This window comes from Tupaia chinensis, unplaced genomic scaffold (assembly GCF_000334495.1).
Source record: "Tupaia chinensis unplaced genomic scaffold, TupChi_1.0 Scaffold000081_1, whole genome shotgun sequence".
Taxonomy (NCBI): Eukaryota; Metazoa; Chordata; class Mammalia; order Scandentia; family Tupaiidae; genus Tupaia; species Tupaia belangeri.
This window is the reverse complement of record NW_006159542.1, coordinates 4,375,816-4,403,382: the sequence shown is the minus strand read 5'-3', so window position 1 is coordinate 4,403,382 and position 27,567 is coordinate 4,375,816. Positions and strand designations below refer to the sequence as shown.

Here is a 27,567-nt window from a genome sequence, read left to right as displayed (position 1 = left end):
AGGACCTGGGGAGAGGGCATAGTCTCCAGGCCAGAGTCGGTGGGCCAAGCAGCATGGCAGGAGTCCTAAACCCCTTCCAGGTTGGGACCAGCAGATGGCATAATGGTTATATCACTCGACTCCCACATAGTTGACCACAGTTTGAGTCCTGGACCTGGAGGCTTAAAACTCTCGCCAGCCACATATGCGTGCATGTCCAAAATTCCAAGAGAAGAACGGAGGAGAAGGGATTGATTACAGCATGGTTATCCACCCTGGGGGATGATTTCTTGCTTTCTGTTTCTCTGTCTCTGTCTCTCAGGTGAGCATACATGCTCTATAGCAAAAACCTCTGGGAAAAAAAAAGAAAGAAATCCCTTCCAGGTTGTCCCTGTACACTAGAAAAATAATTGCTCTTATGCCACATCATGAAAAAAGATGGAGAAGTTTCAACCACAGGCCTCTCTGCCAGAGAACCACTTCTACTCATGTGAAGCTGGAGGCAAAGGGCTCAAAGGCAGCGTTTCCCCACAGAAAACTACATACAGCCAGCCTGTGCACCCCTCCATCCACTCATCCACTCATCCACCCATCCAATCATCTACCCACACATTCACCTAGTCATCCACCACCCAACCATCCAAACATCTACCCAGCCATCCATCTCATCATCTACCTGTCATTTATCTATTCATTCGTCCATCTGTCCACCCGACAATCTAAATATATACCCACCCATCCAAATCATCTACCCACTCATCCACCCATACATCAAGTATCTATTGCGCACTCACCATGCACCAAGCTGTGTGCTGTATGCCAGAGATTAAACAGTGGACAAGACACCATCAGTGGGGCAGATGTCTCATGGAACTAGGAGACTAAGGCCTTGGAGTAGCAGTTCCCCAGAGATACCTGGTACCCATATCTGAAACTTTGGGCATGGCCCTATTTGTCTTAGAAAGCCTTCATTTGGGGACAGGGCACTGGGTAGAAACATGGCCTGAGAGGAAGGTGGGTAAGTGGACCTGGGCCAGAGATCAGTGCATGATGGAAATGGTTTGGTCGGCCACAGCAAAGACTGGGAAGAGGGGCCCAGGGAAGGACGCGTGGTAGGTGAAGAGCACTGTGCTTGAGGCCGGCTCATAGAAGAGCAGCTCCTGGGCCTGCAGGTCCAGCACCACGCCCACCTGGGCTGGGCACCGCAGCAGCCCCAGGGGCTCGTGCTGCCCGTTGTGTGAGAAACGGAACTCCTGGTCATAGCGAGAGAAGACCCAGGAGAAAGTGTTGTGGCCCAGGCGGCAGTCATTGCCAGAACCCTTGCGGGGCAGCTGGCCCAAGGCCACGCCCACCTTATAGGCACAGCTGTTCTGGACGTTCACCATCCAGGCATGGAGCCCAGCCTGGAAGGAGGTGGCAGCCAGGGCATTGGGCCAGTGGTCAAAGCGCTCTGGGCCATCCGCACAAGCTTTGGACTTCTTGGCGCTGAAGGTCAGGGTCCTTCGATCATCTGACAATTGCAGAAAGGGGCTGACGGTCCTCTCGTCAATACGCACATCCTCTGTGCCTGCCAGAAAGAATTCTCAGAGTTTTCCTGGGCCCACCGCCACCCCTAACCTGGATGTAGGTAGCAAAGGCACACTCATCACCCACTGGCAGTGTGACCTCAGACTCTCTCTGCCATTTACTCTCTCTGTGCCTCAGTTTCCTCAGCTCTAAAATCAGGATCAATACAGCACTTATCACAGGGTAGTCATAAGAACTAAACTGACACTGTAAAGTACCTAACCTGTATAATAATCTTTCCTTACCTATGGAGAATACATTCCAAGATCCCCAGTAGATGCCCGAAACCACAGACAGTACCAAACCCTATTTATACATATATATATTTTGTACATATATACCTATGACAAATTTAACTTATAAATTAGGCTTAGAAGTAAATAATAATTAATAACAAAATAGAACAATTATAATAAAAACTATGTGAATGTGGGACCAGCAGATGGCATAACAGTTATGTTACTGGGTGAATGTGATCTAAGTATCTTATTGTACCATGTGTGTTTTGAACTGAGACTGATCACAGGTAACTAAAGCCTTCGAAAGTGAAACCACAGATAAGGAGGAGCTACTGTAATAAATGCTCAAAAAAACCCTGCAACCTGCAGAATAGTAGTTATTGGTCCCAGACCCTCTCCTGTAAACTCTGGTAGAAATAAGACCTCAAGAGGAGAAGGAAATTGCCCAAGGTTACAGGCCGAGCTGATGGCTCAGGCCAAATAAAGCCTTGGCATCTTGTTTCTATATCAGCACTGGTCGCACTGCTTTCTAGTTGGTCATATCTGTGGCCCCAGATGAAGCTTGTCTGAAGAACAGAGCCCCGGAAAGCTAGGAGATGTGATATATGCCATTCCCAACAGATAACTAACCACAGTGCTGGCCAATCAGATACCAGAGCCTGGAGTAGAAAACCTGTAGCTTATACCTTGCTGTAAGAATGATATGCAGGGGCAAGGTTAAAAATCGAAAAAAATCTCGGGTCCAGCAGTTAGCGTAATGGCTATGTTGCTGAACTCCCATGTAATCGACCACGGTTCGAGTCCCAGACCTGGTGGCTTAAAACTCACGCCGGACGTGTGTGCGTGTATGCCCAAGATCCCGAGAGGAGAACGGAGGAGAAGGGATTGCAGCATGGCCATCCCCCCTGGGGGGTGATTTCTCACTTTCTCTCTCTCTGTCTTTCTGGCTAGTGCACGTGCCCTATAGCAAAAACCTCTCCAAAAAAAAAAAAAAATTGAAAAAATCTCAAGCCATTAACCTAACTTTTCCATAAACTGCAAAGAGTGCAAAGACTGCCAACCACCCAGCTTGGAGGCACCTGCTCTGAGAACCTTCATGCTAAGAAATTCCTGGACCACGTCCTTCACCTCTGGAGCCCCAGCATTCAGCATGGCCCGGCCACAGCCAGCCTGAGGGTTTCACTTCATCATTGTGAAGTGAGCAAGGTGCATCCAGGCACCTCGGTCCAGATGCTCTCCAGGTGGCTGTCAATTATACCTTCTTCAAGAGAAACCTGAGTTTTCCAATAAATAATAGTGAGCTGTCCTTGTAGGGCAGGGAATGAGGAGGATATGACTGATAGGAACAAGATCTACCCTAGACTCAATCACAGAGTAGGTTGGTCTGAAAATGGAAGGGACTTGGCCTAGCTGCCCCAGGCTCACCTGCCCCAGGCCTACCTGGATCCCTGGTCCCACCGACCCGTGTGCATTCAGAATCGCTGATTGCTTAAGGCACCATCCCAGAAGCACTGGTCCACTGTGACCCGGAACAAACCACAGACAGACAGAGCCAGATGCCCTCACGTGCTGGGCTCTGGCAGCTGCTCACCTGAGAGGGATCCGAGAACGGCTGTCGCCCAGAGTCGGGTCAGTAGGGGACTCTGAGTGCACTTCTCATTAAAGTTTAACTTTTCTGACTCTTGAGGATCCAAAATGCCCTCTGCTTCCTCGGACCTTGCATAGGGAAAAACAAAGAGATTCAGGAAGGTTTTAGAAGTGAATCTGGATCGGTGCTAGCAGGAGTGAAGGTTAAGGCACTGGACTCCTGCATGGCTAATGTGGTTCAAGTCCCAGACCTAGTGACTTGCCTTCTCATTTCTCTCTCTCTTTCTTTGTCTCTTTCTGATAAACACAGAGAAAGAGAGAGAAAGAATGAGAAAGCAAACCACCCTTTAAATTATGCCCTATAGTAAACTTTAAAATAATAACAATCATAAAATAATATTTTGAAAAGTTTGCCACATTGGTTGTAAGGGAGGGACAAAAAAAAAAAATCCTCTTTCCACCAAGACCAGCAGCCAGGTCACATACAGTGGTCCTCAGGAGGCGAGTCAAAGGGAAGGTGAGTCTTTCCCCTGTGCCCCACCTACCAGGACCCTTAGTTCTGGTAAAGCAGACAATTTACAGGAAAGAGCAAGCACCAGAAACTGGAGATGGGCCAGAGGGTAGCAGAGCAATAAAACAATGGGATCCACATGGGAAGGTCCCGGGGTTCACATCTTGAGGCCTCCCTATACTGCCATGTGTGTCCCCAAACATGCCCGTGACCCGGCCTGCTTGAGGCTGAGGTGGACCATGGCATAAAGACTTTGTTGGGGATGCTCCTCCTCACTCTATCTCGTGGAAAAAAGAAAGAAATTCTAAGAAAAAAACAGAAATGGGAGCCAAAGTGGTAGTGGAGCAGTAAAACATGACACTGTAAGAGAGATCCACATGGGAAGGTCTCTGGTTCAAATCCAGAGACCTCCTTGAATATAAGGCACAGATGTGCCCATGATCTGGGACTGATCTAAGCATTAAGGCCCTACAGAGAGTGCTGCCTCTCTTCCTCATAGAAAAAATTCCCTTGAAAAACAAAAACAATCTCTTTTAAGAAATGAGGCTGAGGCCAGCAGGTGGCATAGTGGTTAAGGTGCTGGATTCCAACATGATTGCCTGCAGTTTGAGTCCTGGACCCAGTGCCTTGAAACTCACATCAGGTGCATGCCCAAAATTTCCAGAGAAAATTGGAGGAGAAGGAATTGCAGCATGGCTATTTCCCTGGGAGGTGATTTCTCACCTTCTCTTTCTTTGTCTCTCTGGCATTTGTACTTGCATGCCCAAAATCCCAAAGGAAGGGAGAAATGGAGAAGAGATTTTGGTGTGACCATCCCCATGGGGAGTGCTTTCTCCTTCTCTCCTATTTCTCTTCAGTAAACACATGTGCCCTGTGGCAAATAAAAAGAAAGAAAGAAAAGGAAGGAAGGAAGAGAGGGAAGGAAGGGAAGAGAGGAAGAGAAAGAAAGAAAAAAGAAAAGGAAAGAAAGAGAGAAGGGAGGGAGGGAGGAATGTAAACTCCTTTTGGCCGGAACTGCCATCTTCCCATAATTCTCCAAGATGACGAACACAAAAAGAAAGAGGAGAGGCACCTAATATATGTTCTCTAGGCCTTTTAGAAAACATGGAGTGGTTCCTTTGGCAATATATATGCAAATCTACAAGAAAGGTGATATTGTAGACATCAAGGGAATGGGTACTGTTCAAAAAGGAAGAGTCCACAATGTTACCCAGCATGCTGCTGGCACTGTTGTAAACAAACAAGTTAAGGGCAAGATTCTTGCCAAGACAATCAATGTGCGTATTGAGCATATTAAGCATTCTAAGAGCAGAGACAGCTTCCTAAAACGTGTGAAGGAAAATGACCAGAAAAAGAAGGAAGCCAAAGAGAAAGGTACCTGGGTTCAACTAAAGCGCCAGCCTGCTCCACCCAGAGAAGCACACTTTGTGAGAACCAATGGAGAGCAGCCTGAGCTACTGGAACCTACTCCCTATGAATTCATGGCATGATGGGTTTTAAAAATAATCTGTGGTCTATAAAAATGTTTGCCTTAATTGAGTAGAATTGTGTTGCCTCCCCCAAACTAATTTTTATTGGGCTCTAATTCATTTTGTAGTATCTTTATTCAAATTTAGTATTTTTTCACCTAAAAGATGATAGGTGGTTTACGCAACAAATAAAACTCAAGTTGGTTAGGAAAAAAAAAAAAAAAGAAAGAAACGCAAACACCCTGAGAGAGTCACATAGGAAGGGCCACTGTCATTACCTTAACCATAAATTAGTCCAGCACTCTGCCCCTCATAAGTAGCTCTCCTCGGCTCCCAGAGGCCTGGTTTCGCTGGGGAGGTGATGTGGAAACATAAGATGCCTAGAAGGGACAAATCGCCCTTATCCAGAAGCAAGGTTCTGGGTTTGCTGATTTCTATACAGAGTCACACTTCCACTTTGTCATAATTTGGGAGGTAGTGGCCATCCCATTTGACAGAGAGAACAGAGATTCAGAAAGCTCTTGGTTAAGAAGAACTCAAGCCAGATGGTGGCACAGTGGTAGCCCATCTGGACCTACACAGAAGGGGCCTGGATTTGGGCCCTGAGGCTTCCCTGCACACACCAACACCTGTGATCTGGGCTGGCTTGGACTGGGGATGGAACATGGTGTGGGGACTATGTGGGGATATGTCTCTCTGTTTCTCTTTCTCTGTGTCTCCCTCTGAGACGGATAAATGTATCTGAAAATAAACTTGTTTAAAAAGGGGAGAGGGGGGACCAGCAGATGGCATAATGGTTATATTGCTGGATTCCCACACGGCAATCCACATGGCAGACCGGACTGTGAGTTTCTGGAGGCTTGAAACTCACACCGGGTATGTGTGCATGTGTGCCTAAAATCCAGAGAGGAGAATGGAGAAGGGATTGTGGAGTGACCATCCCTCCTGGGGTATGATTTCTCATTTTCTCTCTCTCTCTTTGTCTCTCTGGTGAGCAGACACTCCCTATAGCAAAACAACAACAACCAACCAAAAAAACAAACTCTCTTTTAAAAAAAAGAAAAGTAAAGAAAAAAAGAGAGGGCTGGATTCAAGTCCTGCAAAAACAGAATAAGCTCGGGACCAGCAGTTGGTGTATAATGGCTATGTCGCTGGACTCCCATGTAGTCGACTGCAGTTTGAGTCCCGGACCTGGTGGTTCAAACTCACACCAGGCACGTGTATGTGCGGGCCTAAGATCCTGAGAAGAGATTGGAGAAGGGATTGCAGCGTGGCCATCCCCCCGGGGGGGTAATTTCTCGCTTTCTGCCTCTCTGTCTCTCTCTTTCTGGCGAGCGCATGCACCCTATAACAAAAACCTCTCAAAGCAAACAAACAAAAAAGCAGAATAAGCTCAGGATGGAGCCCAGGCACCATTCAACATAATTTTTTCCTTGACCTGAAGTCTCAAAGGGGTATAGGACAAAGTGGGGGGGTCTAATCCACACTTTTGCAGCCCTCTGACCTGGGTGTAAAGAAGGAACCTTCTCACCACCTCTGCTCCTTAAGATGGCTTTGAGATCAGGCAGCAGGAGCAAGGACACACCCCTATTATCCTAGACCCATAGTTCTGCCCTTAAATAAAGCAGGGGCAGAAGAGGGTGCTGCAAGTTCTCTGCAAGACTGTCCTGGCTTGGGAGGAACGAGGTGAACAGAGCCTCAGAAATGTTGGGCACAGGTTCTGGTAACAAAGGCTCTTTGTGGTCAGGACAAGAGACAGTCTGTTACCATCTCTTCAAAGCATGGACGCTTGGTCTGGAGAACCCACAGCAAACAGGTGGGGAGGAAAGGAGAGCTGGAAACTTTTTAGTTTATTTTGGGGCCAGTGGGTGGAGTGGTGGTTAGGGGTGCTGGACTTCCACACAGCTGAATTTAAATAAATAAATTATTGGATAAAGTTAAATAAAATAATTCTTCTAAAAAATTTTTAAGACAATATTTTTTTTTCTTTTAGAATTCTTTTACTTAATTTTCTTTTCTTTTTCCTTTCCTTTTCTTTTCTTTTAATTTGACTAGAGAGGGACAGAGTGAGAGAGATAAAGAGAGAGAGTAAATGAGAAAGCAAGCCACCAGGTCCAGGACTCAAACCGTGGCCAGCCATGTGGGAGTTCAGCGTCCTTAACCACCACGTGAGCTGGCCCCTTTAAATTTTTTTTTTAATTAAACAAAAGTTTATTTTATGCACGGGGCTGGCAGGTGGTGTGGTGATTGTGGATGCTGGACTCCCACACGGCTGACTGTGGTTCAAGTCTAAGACCCAAGCTCACTTTCTCACTTTCTCTCTCTCTCTCTTTCTCTCTCTTCCTTACTCTGTCTCTCTCTGGTCAAATTAAAATAAATAAATAAAGTTAAATACTTTTTTTTTTAAAGAGGCAATTTTATTCATGATAGAGAGAGGGAAAGACCCACTCAACAGAGCCCCATTATGCTGTGATCTGCTTTTCCCAACCCTCCCACTGTCAGGATTTGGGGCGTGTACACGCACATCCAGTGTGCTTTCAAGCCAACCCAGGGATCTGAGCCTGTAGTCAGCCATGTGGCTTCCAGTGCTACAGTTCAACACTGGAATTTTTTTTTAAATAATTATTTATTTTATTTATTCATTTATTTTTTAATTTGACCAGAGAAAGACAGAGGGTGAGAGTGAAAGAGAGAGGAAGTAAGAAAGCAAGCCACCAGATTCAGGACTTGAACCCTGCTGTCGGCCATGTGGGAGTTCACTCTCTCTCTCTCTCTCTCTCTCTCTCTCTCTTCCTTACTCTGTCTCTCTCTGGTCAAATTAAAATAAATAAATAAATAAAGTGAAATAATTTTTTTTTTAAAGAGGTAATTTTATTCATGATAGAGAGAGGGAAAGACCCACTCAACAGAGCCCCATTATGCTGTGATCTGCTTTTCCCAACCCTCCCACTGTCAGGATTTGGGGCGTGTACACGCACATCCAGTGTGCTTTCAAGCCAACCCAGGGATCTGAGCCTGTAGTTGGTCATGTGGCTTCCAGTGCTACAGTTCAACACTGGAATTTTTTTTTAAATAATTCTTTATTTTATTTATTCATTTATTTTTTAATTTGACCAGAGAAAGACAGAGGGTGAGAGTGAAAGAGAGAGGAAGTAAGAAAGCAAGCCACCAGATTCAGGACTTGAACCCTGCTGTCGGCCATGTGGGAGTGTCCAGCGCCTTATCCACCATGCTACCTGCTGGTCCCCAACACTGGAATTTTTTTTCTCTCATGCACGTGTAATCTTATTGAAGTTTAACTATTACAATTAAAAAGTAAGAAGAATGGACCATGTCCTCTAAGTAATCTCACACAGAAGGGATGAGGAGTTGATTACTCTGTCTGGCAAATTATATCTTCTAGGCCGCTGCCTGAGGCCCAGGGCTCTCAGCCTTTCAGAATCCAGCCAAGACCTGGTGAAATTCTTTTCTTATTGAATAATTAAAATGCAAACATTGAGTAGTAATACAGATAAAGATCCTTTCATGAGAAAAAGGGGGAGTGAGGTAGAGGAGACAACATTGGGAAGGGCGTCAGGTGGACCAAGTCTTGGCCCTGGGCTTAGGCAAGTTCTTTTCCCTCTGTGAGCCTCAGTATTCTCTTCTGTAGAAGGGAGTGGGGAAACCTTTGGACAAGGTGACTACATTTTATTTATTTATTTATTTATTTATTTATTTAATTTATTTTTTTGGAGAGATTTTCACTATAGGGCGTGTGCGCTCGCCAGACAGAGCGAGACAGAGAGACAGAAAGCGAGAAATCACCCCCCAGGGGGGATGGTCACGCTGCAATCCCTTCTCCTCCATTCTCCTCTCAGGATCTTGGGCACGGACGCACACGCGCCCGGCGTGAGTTTTAAGCCACCGGGTCCGGGACGCGAACTGCGGTCAACTACGTGGAAGTCCAGTGATATAGCCATTACGCTAACTGCTGGTTCCCACTACATTTTAAAACAGGATAATGTTTAAGAAAGCCTGAGGTGGGGCCAGCAAATGGCATGGTAGACTCCCACCTGGCCAACCACAGTTCGAGTCCTGGACCCAGTGGCTTGAAAATCATACCAGACACAATTGTGTACATACCCAAAATCCTGAGAGAAGAATGGAGAAGGGATTGTGGCAAGGCAATCTCCCCTTGCAGAGGGAGGTGATTTCTCACTTTTTCTCTGTCTCTCTGGTGAGCACACACACACACACTATGGCAAAAAGAAAAATAAAAAAAAAACTAAAATAGAAAGAGAGGAGAAGAGAGGACAGAAGAAAAGAGAAAGCCTAGAGCACGTATTCATTAGTAAGTATTCATTTTACTGCCCCTCCATGAGGAGCCAAAGCAGTTCTCTAAGCCAGGGGCAGGAAGACTGTCCACAGAGCCCGGATCAGAGAAGCCACTCAGACACAGGCCCTGCACTTCCTCCCTAGGGCAGAGGGACCGGAACGCCACGGACTGGGTAGAGGTGTAAGGGTCTCCGTGACCACCCAAGCAGTTCTCTGGAGCCATACTCACCTCTCGAAAATCTCCTGTTCCTTCTGCTGTGAGGAAAAAAAAACCAACAAAGTCAGGCTTGGCACCAGAAACCCAGCGGGTAGTCAAGACAAACATATTTAACTGGCCCAGAGGGCCCTACGTGAACCAGACTCTAGAATTAAAGCTTCTACTCCCTTATGACCCAGCACAAAGCTTATGGGTTGTTATTCTCTCTCTCACACATACATTCACACACACACACCTCCTAACACACACTTGGGATGAATTACTCCATCCCCCATGTCCCACGGTGTCCTGGGCTCCTATCAACTCCACTTCCGGGTCGTCACCTCTTTCCCCGACAGCATCTCCTATAAAGACTGTCAGTTCCTGGATGGCTAAAACTTTGACTCTTCTATTGTGACTGTTCTCGTGTCTGGGACAGAATGTGCTCTGTCCATAGAAGCTGCTCGATGGAATGAACGCCAGATCTAGGGCACTCTGGAAACTGCCCTACTTGAGGTGCGAGCAGCAGGACAGCGCGGTGTTCTACATTCTCCTTCCTGTGCTGGGTATTTTTGCTCAGGTGTCACACTCTCCCTGCAAAACGAGAGGCAACTGCGCTGGCCCCCACAGTGCATGGTGAAGTGCTATGCAGAGCCAGATTCCACGTGGTGAACCGCAATTAAAATCTCAGCCCCAGTGGCTTGAAAAATACACTGGGTGTATGTGTGTGTGCCCAGAATCCTGACGGGATGAAGAATTGGAAAAAAGAAATTGTGGCGTGACCAGTCCCCATTTGGAAACATTTTTTTCCCTCTCTCTTTCTGGCATTAAAAAAAAAAAAAAAAAAGAAAAGAAAAAAAAAAAAACTGGAAGCATGTGCATATCTACATATTAGATTGTCGGGAAAATCATGACGTATTTTTCTTTTTTTTTTTTTTTTAAGAATTTTTAATTTTATCAATTTTATGATTATTTATTTGACCAGAGAGAGACATAAAGAGAAAGTGAGAAAGCGAGCTACCAGGTGCAGGACTCAAACCATGGTTGGCCATATGGGAGTCCAGCACATTAACCACCATGCCACCTGCCGGCACCTTATGACATATTTTTCTATGCAAAAATACATCACAACTTGTCCACAACCCAACAGAATACTTTGACAGGATCAAGTATTAATCACAGTCATTTTTTTAAAGAGGTTTTGTCTTAAGGTGTATGTGCTCACCAAAGAGAGAGACAGAGACAGTGAGAGAGAAAGTGAGAAATCACCCAACAGGGGGGATGGCTATGTTGCAATCCCTTCTCCTCCATTCTCCTCCCGGGATTTTGTGCACACACACACACATATACCTGGTGTGACTTTCAAGCCACCGGGTCTGAGACTCGAACTGTGATCAGCCATATGGAAATCCAGTGACATAACTGCTATGCCATCTGCTGGCCCAATCATGGTAATTTCTGGATGGTAGCTTAAGGATGAGCTCTATATTTCTATCTTGAAGCCTTTGTCAGCTCCCTGAGTATAATGTTCTCCCTGAATGCTTCTCTACCTCTCACCTCTTAAATGCAGTTGTTCTGCTTAGCTTTCAGGCATTGGCTTCTAAGTCACTTAATCCGGGAAGCCTTCCCTGACTCCTCCCCTCCCTCAGCCTGGATCATGAAGTCCCTGGCTCTGAGCGATTCCCCCGGCCATAGCACATATCCTTCCAGAACCCATGTGTCAGTTTATGTTTTCATGTCCCTCATAAGGCTGGGAGCAGCTGTCAGCTGGATCCTGTAACACCACCTACAGCACAATGCTTAGCAGGTAATAGGTGTTCAGTAAACATTTGCTCACTATTAAAATAATACTGTTGGGGCTGGCAGGTGGTGTGGTGGTTAAAGCACTAGACTCACACATGGCCAACCACAGTTTGAGTCCCAGACCTGGCAGCTTGCTTTCTCGCTTTCTTTTTCTCTCTTTCTGTGCAAATTAAAAGAAAGAAAGAAAGAGAGACAGGGAGAGAGAGAGAGAGAGAGAAACAAAGTTAAATAAAATAATTCAAATAAAATAAAAACACAGTCTTAAAAAAATAATAATAGGGGGGCCAGCAGGTGGTGTGGTGGTTAAGAATGCTGGATTCCCACATGGCTAACTGCAGTTCAAGTCTCGGAACTGGCGGCTTGCTTTCTCACTTACTTTCTCTCTCTCTCTCTCTCAGTCCCTCTCTGGTCAAATTAAAACAAATTAATAAATGAATAAAGATAAATACAAAAGTAATTCTTAATAATAATAATAAATTAAATATTTATTTTTTTAAAAAATACTATAATCAGGTGCAAAAAAGCCCAATTCATATGATTTTATTCTCTGGCCTCATTCCTATTCCAAAATTTCATTTCCACCCATTTCCTACCCAAAAAAAAATCTCAATGTGTTTAAAACTTTAGGGGATTCTAGCCAGCTGGCCATCTACACCTTAGGCTGACTTACAATCAGCTGGAGGTCATCCAGATGGGTGAGCATGCCCACCAGGCTGGTGCGGATGCTGTCGAGCTTCTTCAGTGCCTCGGCCCAGTGGACCTGCTGTGTCAAGTTGCTCTGGTGGGCCCGCTCCTCTTCTCCATGCACCTGTTCCAGTAACCGCTGCTCCTCGCTCTCACACAGACTCCTCACCAGACCCAACCGCTGGATCACCAGTTCCCTCGCTGCACTAGCCATGTTCTGACAAGGATAAAACGAGAAGTCAGGTTCTAGCAAAGTCCTGAAGGATTAGGTGGGTTTGGGCTCCATGGCAGAGTACTGCCAAGGTTGATTAGCAAGGTCTGCGTGGGCATAGCAAGGGTGATAATAATGAGTGAGCTGCTTACTCTGACATTCCAGTCCTAAGGCTTCTCAAATACGTTTAGATAAAAACATTGAGATCCAGACATCCAGGTCGTAACTCATGGAGCCATGATCACAGAATGGAAGATCTGGCAAGGCTTACAGATCTACTAGAATCACTTGCTTATTTCACAGTTGGGAAAACTAAGGCCAAGGGACCAAGGTCAGAGAATTATAGAACTGCAGGGAAGAAGAGCTGGAAAAGTCATCCCCGTCAACGTGATCCGTGCCAATAGTGGTCTGGTTGATATTTCACCATGTCTGAGGACAAGGAACTCTACACCGAGGGAGCCTGAAATCAATTCACAGCTTTTTAAGTTTTTTAATTAATTAATTTTTTTGTTTCTTTATAGGGTGCATACACTCACCTCCAAAAAGAAGCAGATGGGGGAAAGTGAGAACTCACCCACTGGGGGAATGGCCACAGAGCAATCCCTTCTCCATTCTCCTCTTGGGATTTTTGGACACACACGTGCATGTGCCTGGAGTGATTTTTAAGCTACTGGGTCCTGGACTCAAACCATGCAGTCAGCCATGTGGGATCCAGCTGCCTTAACCTCTACACACCTGCTGGCCTGCATCTTTGACTAATTCCTCGCATAGTAGGCATAGAATAGGTATTCAAACACTGACTGCATGGGAAATTTTTCCTGACTTAGTCAAACATCTCTTGACAGTGTTCACATGGCAAATCAACAGCAGAGACGGGACTAGAATTCAATTCTCCTGACTCCCATCCAACACTACTTCCCCTCCACCAGATGCCACCTAGTGACCAGTCGTCCCCAAAGGCATCTGTTGCATAAGCACCTACGCTTGAACGCCTGCCAGACAAGTAAGAGCAGAACTGCCTCCCGCGTATCAGAAAGTCAGGGCCAGTCAGCAGGTTTCTCTGCTTGCTCCTCAGGACTTGTTTTGTATAGTGCGAGGGGCAATAGTCCCTGTTCTGCAGAACCACCTGAGACTCACAATTTGTCCAGTGGGGAGGAGAGAATGGCTAAGTGATTGGCAAGTGAGCCCAGAACTCCAGGTCCATGGATCCTCTTGAGGTGACATGACATGGTGACTTCACAACTTAAACCTAAGAGACAGTGTCTAGATTTAAATTTTACCACTCCACTCACTCACTGTGGAACTGGGAGTATGTTTGTATCTTCCCCATGCCTCAGTTCACTCATCTATACAATGAGGGTCATAATAGTGCCTGTTCCATATGGCTAAGGTGAGGATGCAATGAACTGACACATACAAAGTAAACAAGACCAAGCCTGGCACCCGAGAAGTGGATAACATTAGCTCTAACTTGTCCCTTTATCCCTCCTTGATGTCTTACCCACGGGAATGGTCCCTGTAGCCATGTTTGTCCTATGTGGATCAAAAGTAGATCCTGAACCAGGCTGGATCAGATTCTTCCTGCCTAAAAGACACTAGTCCATGTCAACAAGTTTCTTGAGTCATTCCCAGAAAAAGATAGCAGAGAAAAGAAAGAACTTTTCTTTCCAAATATGACAGAACAGGCAAACTAAATATCCTCTCAGAACAAGACACCAAAATGCTGGAAAAATAGGCCAAGCAACCTTTTAAAATGCAGCTGCTCTGGAGACTAAGAAGATCCTCAGGGAGTCTGAAAATGAAAGCAAATAGAGAACCAGTATAATCAAGAGCTGAGAACTCAACTAGGCTGACAGCCTTGTAATTCACTTTAGAACTTCATACTCTGCTAAACTCTCATACAAAAAATGAGAGCACAGGAGCCGGCAAGTGGTACGGTGGTTAAGGGCGCTAGACTCCCACATAGCCAATTGCGGTTCAAGTCCCAGACCTGGCGGCTTGCTCTCTCACTTTCCCTCTCTCACTCTGTCCTTCTCTGATCAAAATGTGGGATCCAGCTGCCTTAACCTCTACACACCTGCTGGCCTGCATCTTTGACTAATTCCTCGCATAGTAGGCATAGAATAGGTATTCAAACACTGACTGCATGGGAAATTTTTCCTGACTTAGTCAAACATCTCTTGACAGTGTTCACATGGCAAATCAACAGCAGAGATGGGACTAGAACTCAATTCTCCTGACGCCCATCCAACACTACTTCCCCTCCACCAGATGCCACCTAGTGACCAGTCGTCCCCAAAGGCATCTGTTGCATAAGCACCTACGCTTGAACGCCTGCCAGACAAGTAAGAGCAGAACTGCCTCCCGCGTATCAGAAAGTCAGGGCCAGTCAGCAGGTTTCTCTGCTTGCTCCTCAGGACTTGTTTTGTATAGTGCGAGGGGCAATAGTCCCTGTTCTGCAGAACCACCTGAGACTCACAATTTGTCCAGTGGGGAGGAGAGAATGGCTAAGTGATTGGCAAGTGAGCCCAGAACTCCAGGTCCATGGATCCTCTTGAGGTGACATGACATGGTGACTTCACAACTTAAACCTAAGAGACAGTGTCTAGATTTAAATTTTACCACTCCACTCACTCACTGTGGAACTGGGAGTATGTTTGTATCTTCCCCATGCCTCAGTTCACTCATCTATACAATGAGGGTCATAATAGTGCCTGTTCCATATGGCTAAGGTGAGGATGCAATGAACTGACACATACAAAGTAAACAAGACCAAGCCTGGCACCCGAGAAGTGGATAACATTAGCTCTAACTTGTCCCTTTATCCCTCCTTGATGTCTTACCCACGGGAATGGTCCCTGTAGCCATGTTTGTCCTATGTGGATCAAAAGTAGATCCTGAACCAGGCTGGATCAGATTCTTCCTGCCTAAAAGACACTAGTCCATGTCAACAAGTTTCTTGAGTCATTCCCAGAAAAAGATAGCAGAGAAAAGAAAGAACTTTTCTTTCCAAATATGACAGAACAGGCAAACTAAATATCCTCTCAGAACAAGACACCAAAATGCTGGAAAAATAGGCCAAGCAACCTTTTAAAATGCAGCTGCTCTGGAGACTAAGAAGATCCTCAGGGAGTCTGAAAATGAAAGCAAATAGAGAACCAGTATAATCAAGAGCTGAGAACTCAACTAGGCTGACAGCCTTGTAATTCACTTTAGAACTTCATACTCTGCTAAACTCTCATACAAAAAATGAGAGCACAGGAGCCGGCAAGTGGTACGGTGGTTAAGGGCGCTAGACTCCCACATAGCCAATTGCGGTTCAAGTCCCAGACCTGGCGGCTTGCTCTCTCACTTTCCCTCTCTCACTCTGTCCTTCTCTGATCAAATTAAAATAAATAAATAAGCTAAAAAAAAATTCTTAAAAACAAATGAGAGCACATATTTGAAAATAAAAAAGGAATCCAGCATGGTGACACAGTTGGTAGCAACCTGAACTACAGTGCTGGAAACCACATGACTGACTGTGGGTTTAGATCCACAGGTCAGCTTGAAAACATGTAGGGTGCATGCATGTGTGCCCCAAATCCTGAGGAGCTGCGGAAACGGGATCTTGGCATTACCAGATCCTATAAAGGGTGCTTCACTTTCTCTCTCGTATACAGGCATGGGCTCTCGAACATGAATAAAACAAACTTTAAAAAAAATTTCCTATGGGGGGCTGGCAGGTGGTGTGGTGGTTGAGGGCACTAGATTCGCACATGGCCAACGGCAGTTCGAGTCCTGGACCTGGCAGCTTGCTCTCTCGCTTTCTCTCTCTCTTGCTCTGTCCCTCTCTGATCAAATTGAAATACACAATGAATAAATAAATAAAGTTAAATAAAATAATTCTTTTAAAAAATTTCCTATGACTATAAAAAAATTATTAAAAACTGTATTTTAAAAATTGGGCAAAAACATGTAAGACCAGAGGGGCAACTGGATTAAAGCATTCAACAGTGCTTGTGTTCTTCTGGGAAAAGCAGAGATAGTTCATTTATTTTAGATATTGTTAAGTATTCATGTTAAAATTTTAGGGGCCTTGGGCGGCCAGCAGGTGGCATAGCGGTTAAGGTGCTAGACTTCCACAAGGCCAATTGTGATTCAAGTCCCAGATCCGGCAGCTGGAAAATCATACAGGGTACATGTCCACGAGTCTCAAAATCCTGATGAGAATGGAGGAAAAGGGATTGTGGTATGGTTATCCCCCTTTGGGGGACGGTTTCTCATTTTCGCTCTGTCTCTCTCCAGTGACTGTATGTACACTATGGCAAATAAAAGAATTGAAAAATAAAGAAATTTTAGAGGTGCCAACAATTGACCATAAATTGTGGCCATCCCTCCTGGGGGGTTATTTCTCACTTCCCCTCTGTCTGTCTCTCTTCGGGAAGTGTATATACACTATAGTCATAAATAAATAAATAAATAAATAAATAAATAAATAAACTGAAAAAAAGTAAGGGATACCAGGAGTTGACCATAAACTGTATGTACTTTCTCTCTCAAACCAGCACAGAGAAAAAGAGGGAGAGCGGTCTGATTAATTCAAAAGAAGGTGAGAAAGAAAAAAAGAACAGAAAAACCAGATTATATGTTGGGTTGTTGGAAAAGTCATGACATATTTTTGCACAGAAAAACACGTCATGACTCTTCCAACAACTCAATAGACAATAACAAAAATTTCTCGAAAAAAAAAAAAAATAAAGACAAAAAACTCCCTAGTTTAAAAGCAGGGATTACCAAATTGCCTGTATTTTTTTTTTAAAATCAAGTTATAAAGTACCTAAAACATAAAAACATAAAAAAAAATAAAAGCACCCCATAGTACCATGGTCAAGGGAACCAGATCCCACATGGCTGACCATGGTTTTAACCCCAGGTAAGCAACTTGAAAAAAAAAGAAATAGGCTGGATGCACGTGTATATGTGCCCAAAACCTGAAGGGATGGATGAGGGAGGAAAAAGGACTGTGGTGTGACCATGTCCCATTGGGATGGGGGGAGTACTTTCTCTCTCTCTCTCTCTCTCTCTCTCTCTCTCTCTTTTTCTCTCTCTCCCTAAACCCCCACCTCCTCTGGTAAGTACACATACTTTCCCGGCAATAAATTTTTTTTTTAAATAATTTTTAAAAATTGAAAGGACAGGAAAAAAGAAATCAGAAAAATATTTATCAATGTAGTAATGAATGAAAGACACAATATATTTGAAGACAAAAAGAATTTCTAGGCAAAAAAGGTCAGTAAAAAAAAAGATAACAGAAATGAGTTCCCAAGAATTTAGATAAATAACAAATCTAAATTGTATGTAATTGTGGTCCCACATGGCTGACTGTGGTTCAAGTCCTGGACCTAGCAGCTTGAAAATCACACTGGGTGTATGTGTATGTAAGCCTCCCTCCCCTCCCAAAGAATGTATACAGCTCATTACATAGTATCAAAATATAAAACAGTAATTACAGAAGTGAAGAAGAATAGGCAGGTCTATATACATTATGTAAAACTACCCTTAACGATAATAAATTCAGCAGATAAAAAAATCAGTAAGTATAGAAAAGATTTTAATCAATTAATAAGCTATATATATGTAATAATATATATGTGTGTATGTATATATACCCACACACAAGATATAAATACAAAATCAGCAGATCAAAAATATTAAAAGTTGGGATCTCGCAGGACCTGGATTGAGACAAGATGGCGGGTTCTTAGCGACAATCTATCAAAGGTTGAAAAACAGTTTGTCTAAAAGCATATTTTAAAAGCAATTCCTCTTCCGAACAACTTTTTTTTTTTGAGAGAGGCTTATGCTATAGGGCGCATGCACTTGCCAGACAGACAGAGAGAGACAGAGAGATAGAAAGCGAGACATCACCCCCCAGAGGGGATGGTCACGCCGCAATCCCTTCTCCTCCATTCTCCTCTCGGGATCCTGGGCACGCACGCACACGCGCGTGGCATGAGTTTAAGCCACTGAGCCCGGGACTTGAACCACGGTCGACTACATGGGAGTCCAGTGACATAGCTATTACGCTAACTGCTGGTCCCGGGAACAACTTTTTTTGTACCACCTAAGAGGCCTCTTGATTCACCATGGCAGACTCAGTGATAAAACGTGTGATATTAAAGACAACCATCTTGAAACATTTCTTTTCAACCCAAAATGGAGCTCTATATTGTGTTTGTCATTAATCTACATATTCTTCTCTTCCAGATGACTATAATTGCCAAGTGGAACTTGGTTTGACATCTGATGGCAGGACAATAGTGTGCTACCACCCATCTGTGGACATTCCATATGAACACACAAAACCTTTCCATAGACCAGATCCTGTGTATAATAATTAAGAAACACATGATCAAGTGCTGAAATCCAGGTTACAGAGAAAAGTGAACACCTTGAGCAAGGACCCATGACGGAACAACTTAGCAAACTGTTCTTTACTACTAAGCACCCTTGGTATCCTCATGGACAGTATCACAGACGTCATAAGAAACTGGACCCTCCAAGAGACAGATGACATTGAGGTTCTCAGAGGAATCAGAAATGTGCCTCATTTGTCATTTAAGAAAGTCCCAGGACCAGCAGTTAGTGTAATGGCTATGTCACTGGGTTCCCATGTAGTCAACCACAGTTTGAACCCCAGATCCAGTGGCTTAAACTCACACTGGGCATGTGTACGTGTATGCCCAAGATCCCAAGAAGAGAATAGAGCAGAAGGAATTGTGGCGTGGCCATTCCCCCAGGGAGTGTTTTCTTGCTTTGTCTCTCTGTCTCTCTGGTGAGCGCATGCACCCTGTAGCAAAAACCTCTCAAAGAAAAAAAAAGAAAGAAAGAAAATCCCATGTGGTATATTCACTAATAAGTTATGTAATAAAATAATAATAAAATTTGTTTTCATATATTAAAAAATACTGAAAATTGGTTCTAAAGACTAACAAAATAGACAAATCTGCAACTTCAATCAAAACTAGAATATCTTTAAGTAATCTTAAACTTTGATCAAAACTAGAACAACTTTAAGCAATCTTAAACTCTCCTAAGTGAGGGAACCAGCAGTTAGTGTAATGGCTATGTCGCTGGACTCCCACGTAGTCGACCACGGTTCGTGTCCCGGACCCGGTGGCTTAAAACTCACGGCGGGCACGTTTGCGTGCGTGCCCAAGATCCCGAGAGGAGAATGGAGGAGAAGGGATTGCGGCGTGACCATCCCCCTGGGGGGTGATTTCTCGCTTTCTGTCTCTATGTCTCTCTCTCTCTCTGTCTGGCGAGCACACGCGCCCTATAGCAAAAACCTCTAAAAAAAAAAAAAAAACTCTCCTAAGTGAAAATAGAGTTGTTTGCCAACTCATTTGTTAAGGTTCATATAATTTTAATACCAAATCTGATAAGGACTGTACAAGGAAAGAAATTAATAGGCTAATCTCACTCTTGAAATAGAAGCAAAAAGCCTAAAACAATTTTTAAAAAAATCTAAACTCAGATTAGTAATCCAATTCAGAAATCTTGTATAAACAATAATACACGGGCATGGGTGACTATGAGTAAGCAGCTCAGGAACCCAGAGTGGCAGAACTATTCTGTACCTTGACTGTGGAAGGAATCACATGAGTCTATACATGTGTTAAAATTGCATAGAAATGCACACACATGCACACGTGCACAGGAACAAGTGCATGTAAAGCTGGTGAGGTCTGAGTAAGGTGAATTATATCAACATCAACTCTCTATAGTACTTTCTGTACTATAGATATGCAAGATGTTGCCATTGGAGAAATTTGAATGAAGGGCACAGAGATTTGCTGTATTATTTCTTATGATGGCATATGAATCTACAATGATCTCAAAATAAAAGGATAAAGGGACCAGCAGTTAGCATAACGGACTATGTCACTGGACTCCCATGTGGTCGACTGCAGTTTGAGTCCTGTACCCGGCAGCTTAAATTCACACCAGGTGTGTGTGCGTGTGTGCCCAAGATCCCACGAGGAGAATGGAGGAGAAGGGATTGCAGCGTGGTCATCTCCCTGGCGGGTGATTTCTCATTTTCTGTCTCTCTGTCTGTCTCTCTGGCAAGTGCACACGCCCTATAGCAAAATCGCTCCAAAAAACACAAAAAATAAATAAATAAATAAAATGATTTTAAAAAATACATTATGATCCAGTTGGGCTGGTTTTCCTCAGGAATTCAAGGATGGATTAGCATTAGAAAATTTATCAATGTAGTATTGCATTAACAGATGGTTGGAGAATAAAACGTTTCTATAAACGGACAAAGGGTATCATTAAGAATCTACAACAGGGCCAGCCAGTGGTATGGAGTTAAGGCAGCTGGATTCCATATGGCCAACTGCATGACTGAGCCCCAGACACAGGGGTTTGAAAAACACACCAGGCACATGTGCATGTTGTGCTCAAAATCCTGAGAGGAGCATGAAGAAGGAATTGAGATGTGGCTTTTCTTCTCTTTCTTGCCCTTTCCAGTGAGCACATTGCAAAAAAAAAAAAGAAAAGATCTACGGCAAAGGTGAGCAAAGGTGACAATGGAAAATAGAAGCAGTCAGAATAGAACTTCCACAAGCTCCACCCATCACCTACCTAAATACCTGGACCTGAGCCCATATGCTCTGCCTCCCCTGTTTCTGTCGATGAGTTGTAGATGCTCTTGCCTCCTTAATTTTTGTGAAAGTACCTTTTTTTAAAAAATTTGGTACAGGGAGCATGCACTCACTAGCTTAAGAGGGATATTGTGGGGGGTGGGTGGGGTGGGGATGGAGAGTATGAGAAAGCATCCCCTGGGGGGATGGTCACAATGCAATCCCTTCTTCTCTTAGGATTTTGAGCATGCACACATGTTCACAAGTGCACCCAGTGTGTTTTTCAAGTCACCAGGCCTGGGACTCGAACTGTATAACTGGCCATGTGAGTTCCAGGTGCCTTAACCACCATGCCACTGGCTGGCCCAGCAAATATCAACCTTTTTAATGAGGTCATGTCTGATCCCTGCTCAGGCAATTGCAACCCCTGTCCTCAACATGTCTTATCCCACTTGCTGTTTTATATTCTTCCAAAGCATGTATCAAATTTTGAAATAGCATATATTTTATTTGTTACTGTCACTCTCTCTCAACAAGAATATAGGCCTTATTGGGACCAGCAGTTGGCGTAATGGCTATGTCGCTGGACTCCCATGTAGTCAACCACGGTTCAAGTCCCAGACCCAGTGGCTTAAACTCACGCCAGGTGCATGTGTGTGCGTGCCCAAGATCCCAAAAGGAGAATAAAGGAGAAGGGACTGAGGTGTGGCCATCCCCCCATGGGGTGATTTCTCACTTTCTGTCTCTCTACCTTTCTGGCGAGAACATGTGCCCTATAGCCAAAAACTCTCCCTCACTCAAAAAAAGAATATAGGTTTCATGATGGGGACCGGCAGATGGCATAATGGTTATGTTGCTGGACTCCCACATAGTCAACCTAAGTTCTAGTCCCAGACCCAGTGGCTTAAAGCTCATGCTGACCATGTGTGCATGCATGCCCAAGATCCTGAGAGGAGAATGGAGGAGAAGGGAGAGTTGAGAAATCAATCACCCCTGTCTCTCTGTCTGTCTTTGTCTTTGTCTCTCAGGCAAACGTATGTGCCCTATAGCAAAAATCTCTCTTTAAAAAAAAAAGAATATAGCCTTGATGAAAGCACGAATTTTCATGTATTTTGTTCACTGTGGAATGCCTAGAGTATAGAAAAGTACCTAGAACATGGTAGGTATGCAAAAAGAATTTGTTAAATAAATGGTGAAACGTTGGAAGTTTTCCCTTAAAATCAGGATCTGCTATACTAGCCTCTATTCAACATTCAACTGAGGTCATGGCCAGTGCAGAAAGAGAATAAGGAAGATGAGGACAGAGAGAAACTGAGACATCTAGGCCATCATGCAAAGTGCAGCAGAGATAGACTTGGAATATCTGTCTGGACTTCTAGGAGCTTTCTGGTTCTTGATTCTCGTCCCCTTTAAATTCTGAAAGAGCCCTTACCTTGCGAGGATATTCCCTGTTTTGCTTATGCTAGCTCACCCGGGTTCTGTTCCATGGAATCTTGACTAGGCAATGCCAAGTCTGCTCTGTGTACTACGGAGGAAGAAGGGAAGGGATGTGAGAAAGAAATCCACAGTCCCTGTCCTGAAGGACACACTTGGGAGTGAAGACACAGCAGTGGCAATACGTCCACTGAATAAAGGATCAGCAGTGGAAGCTAGCAGAGGGAACACGCGTCTGGGAGTTCAAAGATCCAGGTCATAGACTGACTCTGCCAGACCGTGAGAACTTGGGCAAGTTAAGTAAACACTACAAGACCATTTCCCCATCTGTAAGCCAGGATGTTACTACTATGCTACCTCCTGCATAAGATTACCATAAAGAATACTCAATGTGAGCGTCCCTAGGCTACTATACAATTCTGGGGCTGAGCATAAATAATTAAATGGCAGAAGAATGTAGCCTTCTTGACCCTCTACACCAAGATACCTGAGAAAGTCATTTTCTAGCAGAGTCTTTGCACCCAAGATGGTGCTAGGAATAAGCCTACTCAGCCCGGATGGAAAGGAGGAATAGGGAAGCCTCAGTACAACTGAAGCTCAGAGTGACAGGAGACCATTCTTCCCGAACATCCAGTTTTTCTAGTAACACAATGAGTAGGTAAGATTGGACTTGTCCAAGTCCCTAAGGCTAGGGTTTTATGCTGAGAGGGGTGAGGGGAGAAATTACCACTGCTCTCTGGTTCTTCCCTGGCAGGACCTCAGCTACATACTTGGTGATGCCAGCACTCTGTAGCTGCAGCCTCTCACACTGGTCCACAATCTTGTTCTGCAACACAAACAACAGTCATAGGGTCTTGATCCATGCACACAGGTCAGTCACTCTACTCCAATGATTTTTTATTTTTTTATCCCACCTCAGACACCCATTTCCGTGGACCTCATCATTATTAAAAACTATCCCAGGACCAGCTAGTGGCATGGTAGTCAAGGTGGCTGGATCCCATGTGTCTGATTATGTGGTTCAAGTCCCAGACCTGGTGGCTTGAAAAGAAACACACCAGGCATGTGTGGATGTGTGCCCAAAATCCCAAGGGAAGAATGGAGGAGAAAGGACTGCAATGTGGTCATCCCCCCAAAGGATGCTTTCTCACTTTTCCTCTCTCTCTGTCTCTCTCCAGCCAGCACACATACCCTGTAGCAAATTAAATAAAAATAAATGCTACATACATACATACAAACTATCCCACTTCTAAAATCTTCATTTCAAGGATCCTACACCATGTCTACCATATCCGTCCTTCTAGCTCACTAACTCTAGAATCCCCATTCCAACGATCTTCAGCCCAGGTGGGGTCTCCAATGCATCAGTCTTATACCACTTTCCACTCTCCATCATCCCCTTTTCTGTGGCCTCCCTTCTTTCTTTATCTTGAAATCCCATGGCCCATCATTACAATCACTTCCTTGCAGATACTCTCAAGCCTCCATCATCCCCAGCTCCTTGACTCCCTACACCCACACGGAGCAGAACGTGGCTTCTCAAACTGTTCTCCCCCAAGTTATCCACACTTATCAAATGGTACCATCAATCATCAGCCTGGTACCCAAACTAAAAATCCAGGAGTTTCTCTCTAACCCCTCGTTTCATCAGTGAGTCCTATCAGCCCCATCCCTAAGTCACTTTCTCTTCTGCCCACTTGCACTCTTATTATTCTAGCCAGATCACCACCATCTCTCATAGGAAACACTATTAGAACCTCTTGACTGGGTTTCCATTCTTGACAACCCCCCACCCCAATCCCATTGGCCACAGCCACTTTTTGTAAGCAAATCAGATCAGCACCAGAACCGTGCAATGGCTTTCTAGCACACAGTGAAATCAAACTTGTGACCTTTGCCAGCAAGGTCCTACCTGATGTGACCTCACTTCTCTCTCCAATGGCACCTCCTACCATTCTTTATACTGCTACATTGACATTCTTTCTGTTTCTTTCTTTTTTTTAGAGAGATTTTTACTATAGGGTGCATGCACTCACCGCAGAAATGGAGAGACAGAAAGTGAAAAATCACCACCACCACCCCCCGGGGGGAGATGGTCATGCTGCAATCCCTTCTCTACTCTCCTCTCGGGATTTTGGGCACTCATGCACAGGTACCCAGAGTGTGTTTCAAGCCACCAGATCCAGAACTCGAACCGTGGTAGGTCATGTGGGAGTCCAGTGACGTAACCATTATGCCATCTGCCAGCCCCTCTTTCTTTTTGTTCCTTCTGTCTGAGCAGCCTTCATATGTGTATATATAAACATGTCTTGTTCTCCCAACTCCATTCAAACATCACCTCTTCAGAGAGGCCTTCACTGACCATCTCCCTCCATCTCCCATCTCTCACTTAGCTTTATTTTCTTTCTTGCATTTATAATTCTCTGACTATGTGTAGGATGTGGTGTTTTTTGGTATCTGTTCCCCCTTACAACTGGAACAGAAGCATCATGACTTCGACTTGTTGTCTATGTCCCACTTCCTAGGAGAGAGCTTTTGCACACAAGAGACCCTGACTAAATATCTGTTGAATGAATGAACATCCACTACCTTGACCAGAAGAGGTTCAGTGCATCACAGCTTCCAAAGTTAGGAACAGGGGAGAGCTTTACAAAAAGGAAAGCAAAGGCTCACAGAGAAGTGACTTCCTCAGGAGACACGGCCAGGCCCCTGCTTGCCACTCCATTTTTCCAGATAATAGCTGGGGTCTTTCTGGGCTGGCCCCATGGCATAATGGTTAAGGCGAGCCAAATCTCACATGGCCAACCACAGTTCAAGTCCCAGCCCTGACAGATGGGGAACACTCCAGGCATGTCTGTATGTACATGACGGTCCAATCTCACAGGTGGAGGTGGAGGTGGAGGTGGAGGTGGAGGAGAGGTGTGATCACACCTCAGTACCCATGCCCTCTGGCAAAAAAAAAAAAAAAAAAAAAGCTAGCTGGATCCCTTGCAAGCAGCAGTCCTTCCACTACTGCCCCCACAAGTTGCCAAAAGGCAACTACACTACCTCTTTCAGGAAGCCCTCTTAAGTCTTTCCCTCCCACTAGTAGCAATTCGTCTTCACAAGTCCATATACAAAGTTAGAGTATTGAATTGGCAAGGAGGAGGTACTAATCACCATGGACCATGCAACTAAGGGCACTGGCACTCGCTTCTGAAAGCTCCAGGGCGGGAATCCAGACGGGAACAGTTGAACTGGGGCTGTTTTTGCACAGTTCAGTCTTGCCCTGGGAGAAATGTCTTTGCTGGCTGGAGGGATGGGGGTAGGAGTGTCCAAAAGACATACACTCTACTCGAAATGGAGAGAGAGGGGGCAAGATTCCCCTCCCTGTTGGTAAAGATGAACGTGCTCAGGGTCTGGGTAAGGGAATCAGGAAGGCTCTCTGGGCAGCAGACATTCCAAAGCAAGCACTAGGTTGGACACCCAGTCCCTTCCTAGGCCCCTTTCAGCACTCAGCTCAACCCAGACAGCTCATTCTTAAGGTTTTCTCACTCAGTTAACATCACTTCCTCCCTCCAACCACTGTAGCAAAGAGGAGGTTTCCTCTTGCTTAATCAATGAGTCCCCCAATCCAGCCTCTGAACATTAGGAACCTTGGAGGAGTCACTGCCCAGCTCTGGGTCTCGGCTTCCTCATCTGTAGGACGTAGGTAGGCCCACTACTTCAAAGGCTTGGTCTGGGTGGAATGAGATGATGGACAGCCAAGTGTTTTGGAATATGCTCTGGGTCTCGGCTTCCTCATCTGTAGGACAGCCAAGTGTTTTGGAATACGCTAAGTTTCTATCCATTATGCAAATTGGGATACCATCAGCACTACTGGAGATAGTGGTAGGTAGTAGAGGTAGGCCCAGCCAGGAACCCCATTCCCTCCCAGCCCCAACAACCAGTGAGAAGTGTTCATTACAGTCTGGTCTGAGTAGGTGAAGTCCCCAAGGAGATCTTCCCACTTCATAGCAGAGCTGCGCTCTAGGGTGGGGTTGGGAGAATCAAGCCATTTAATCCAATTGCAAGGAAATTCCCAGGGGCCACAGTTGGGTAGGAGGAAGCCCCAAGGTGATTTCCACCCTCCAATCTCAGCAGCTGGGGAGAGGGGTGGTAACAGGAAGGTGACAAGCCTGAAGCCCAGCTGGAAGAGGAGGGGAGAACCTCCAGATTTCCTCCCTGCCCCCTCCATTTATCCAGGTGAAACCAGTTCGAAGTACAGTCACCGCCAATCCTGAAAGAGAAGAGAGATCACCTCACCAGGAAGCATGCAGAGTGGAAAGCGGGGCTTTGAGTCAAGGGGTTGAAGGGTAGGAGGGGCCAGGAAAGGGGGGCTTTGAGTCAAGGGGTTGAGGGGTAGGAGGAGCCAGGTTTTATCACAAGTCGGCATCCACAGGGGCGGGAGCACACCTTGCACCCAGGAACTGGAGCAGCTGAGCCTTTTATAGCCCAAGCCTAGTCCCAGCTCCCTCAACAGCACAACGGAGAGGGGAGGAGCTGTGTCTGCCACTATGTGACAAGCACGACGGCATTTTACCCACTATCTTAATTCTATCGCATAACCAGGCTAACAACTACACGCTGCTATTGCCCCAAACTACCAATGAAGACACGCAGGCTCAGTGTTATGTGACTCACAGAGAAGATGAAAAAGGGGTAGGATTCGAACTCAGCGGGTCCTGACTCAAGAGGCCATACCCTTAACCGCCTAATTCTACAGTTTCAGACTCCAGAGTTGGCCATCAGGTCTGCCGTGCTCCAGACTTTCCTGTACCGGCCGGGCCCCTCCTAAAGCACCCCCTCCCTACGGAGCGCCCCGCCTTCCGGCGCCCACGCCCGCTCACCCGAAGCTCCTCGGCGCACTCCTCCGCCCGGCGGATGCGGTGCCCCCGGCAGCGGCCGTCCTGCCCCGCGCAG

General features: G+C 45.2%; 1 protein-coding gene and 1 pseudogene across 1 annotated transcript; one reads left to right on the top strand and one right to left on the bottom strand.

Moving 5' to 3' along the window:
• Positions 1-291: 291 nt before the first annotated feature.
• Positions 292-27,566, bottom strand: BSPRY (B-box and SPRY domain containing; the record flags this gene model as incomplete). Its single annotated transcript, XM_027769351.1, has 6 exons — positions 292-1,546; positions 3,376-3,500; positions 9,895-9,920; positions 12,335-12,565; positions 23,354-23,452; positions 27,495-27,566. Coding segments are annotated over 6 exons (1,080 nt in total), but the record flags the coding sequence as incomplete, so codon positions are not given.
• On the top strand, positions 18,688-18,942 carry LOC114006620 (39S ribosomal protein L42, mitochondrial-like; annotated as a pseudogene).
• Position 27,567: the final 1 nt, after the last annotated feature.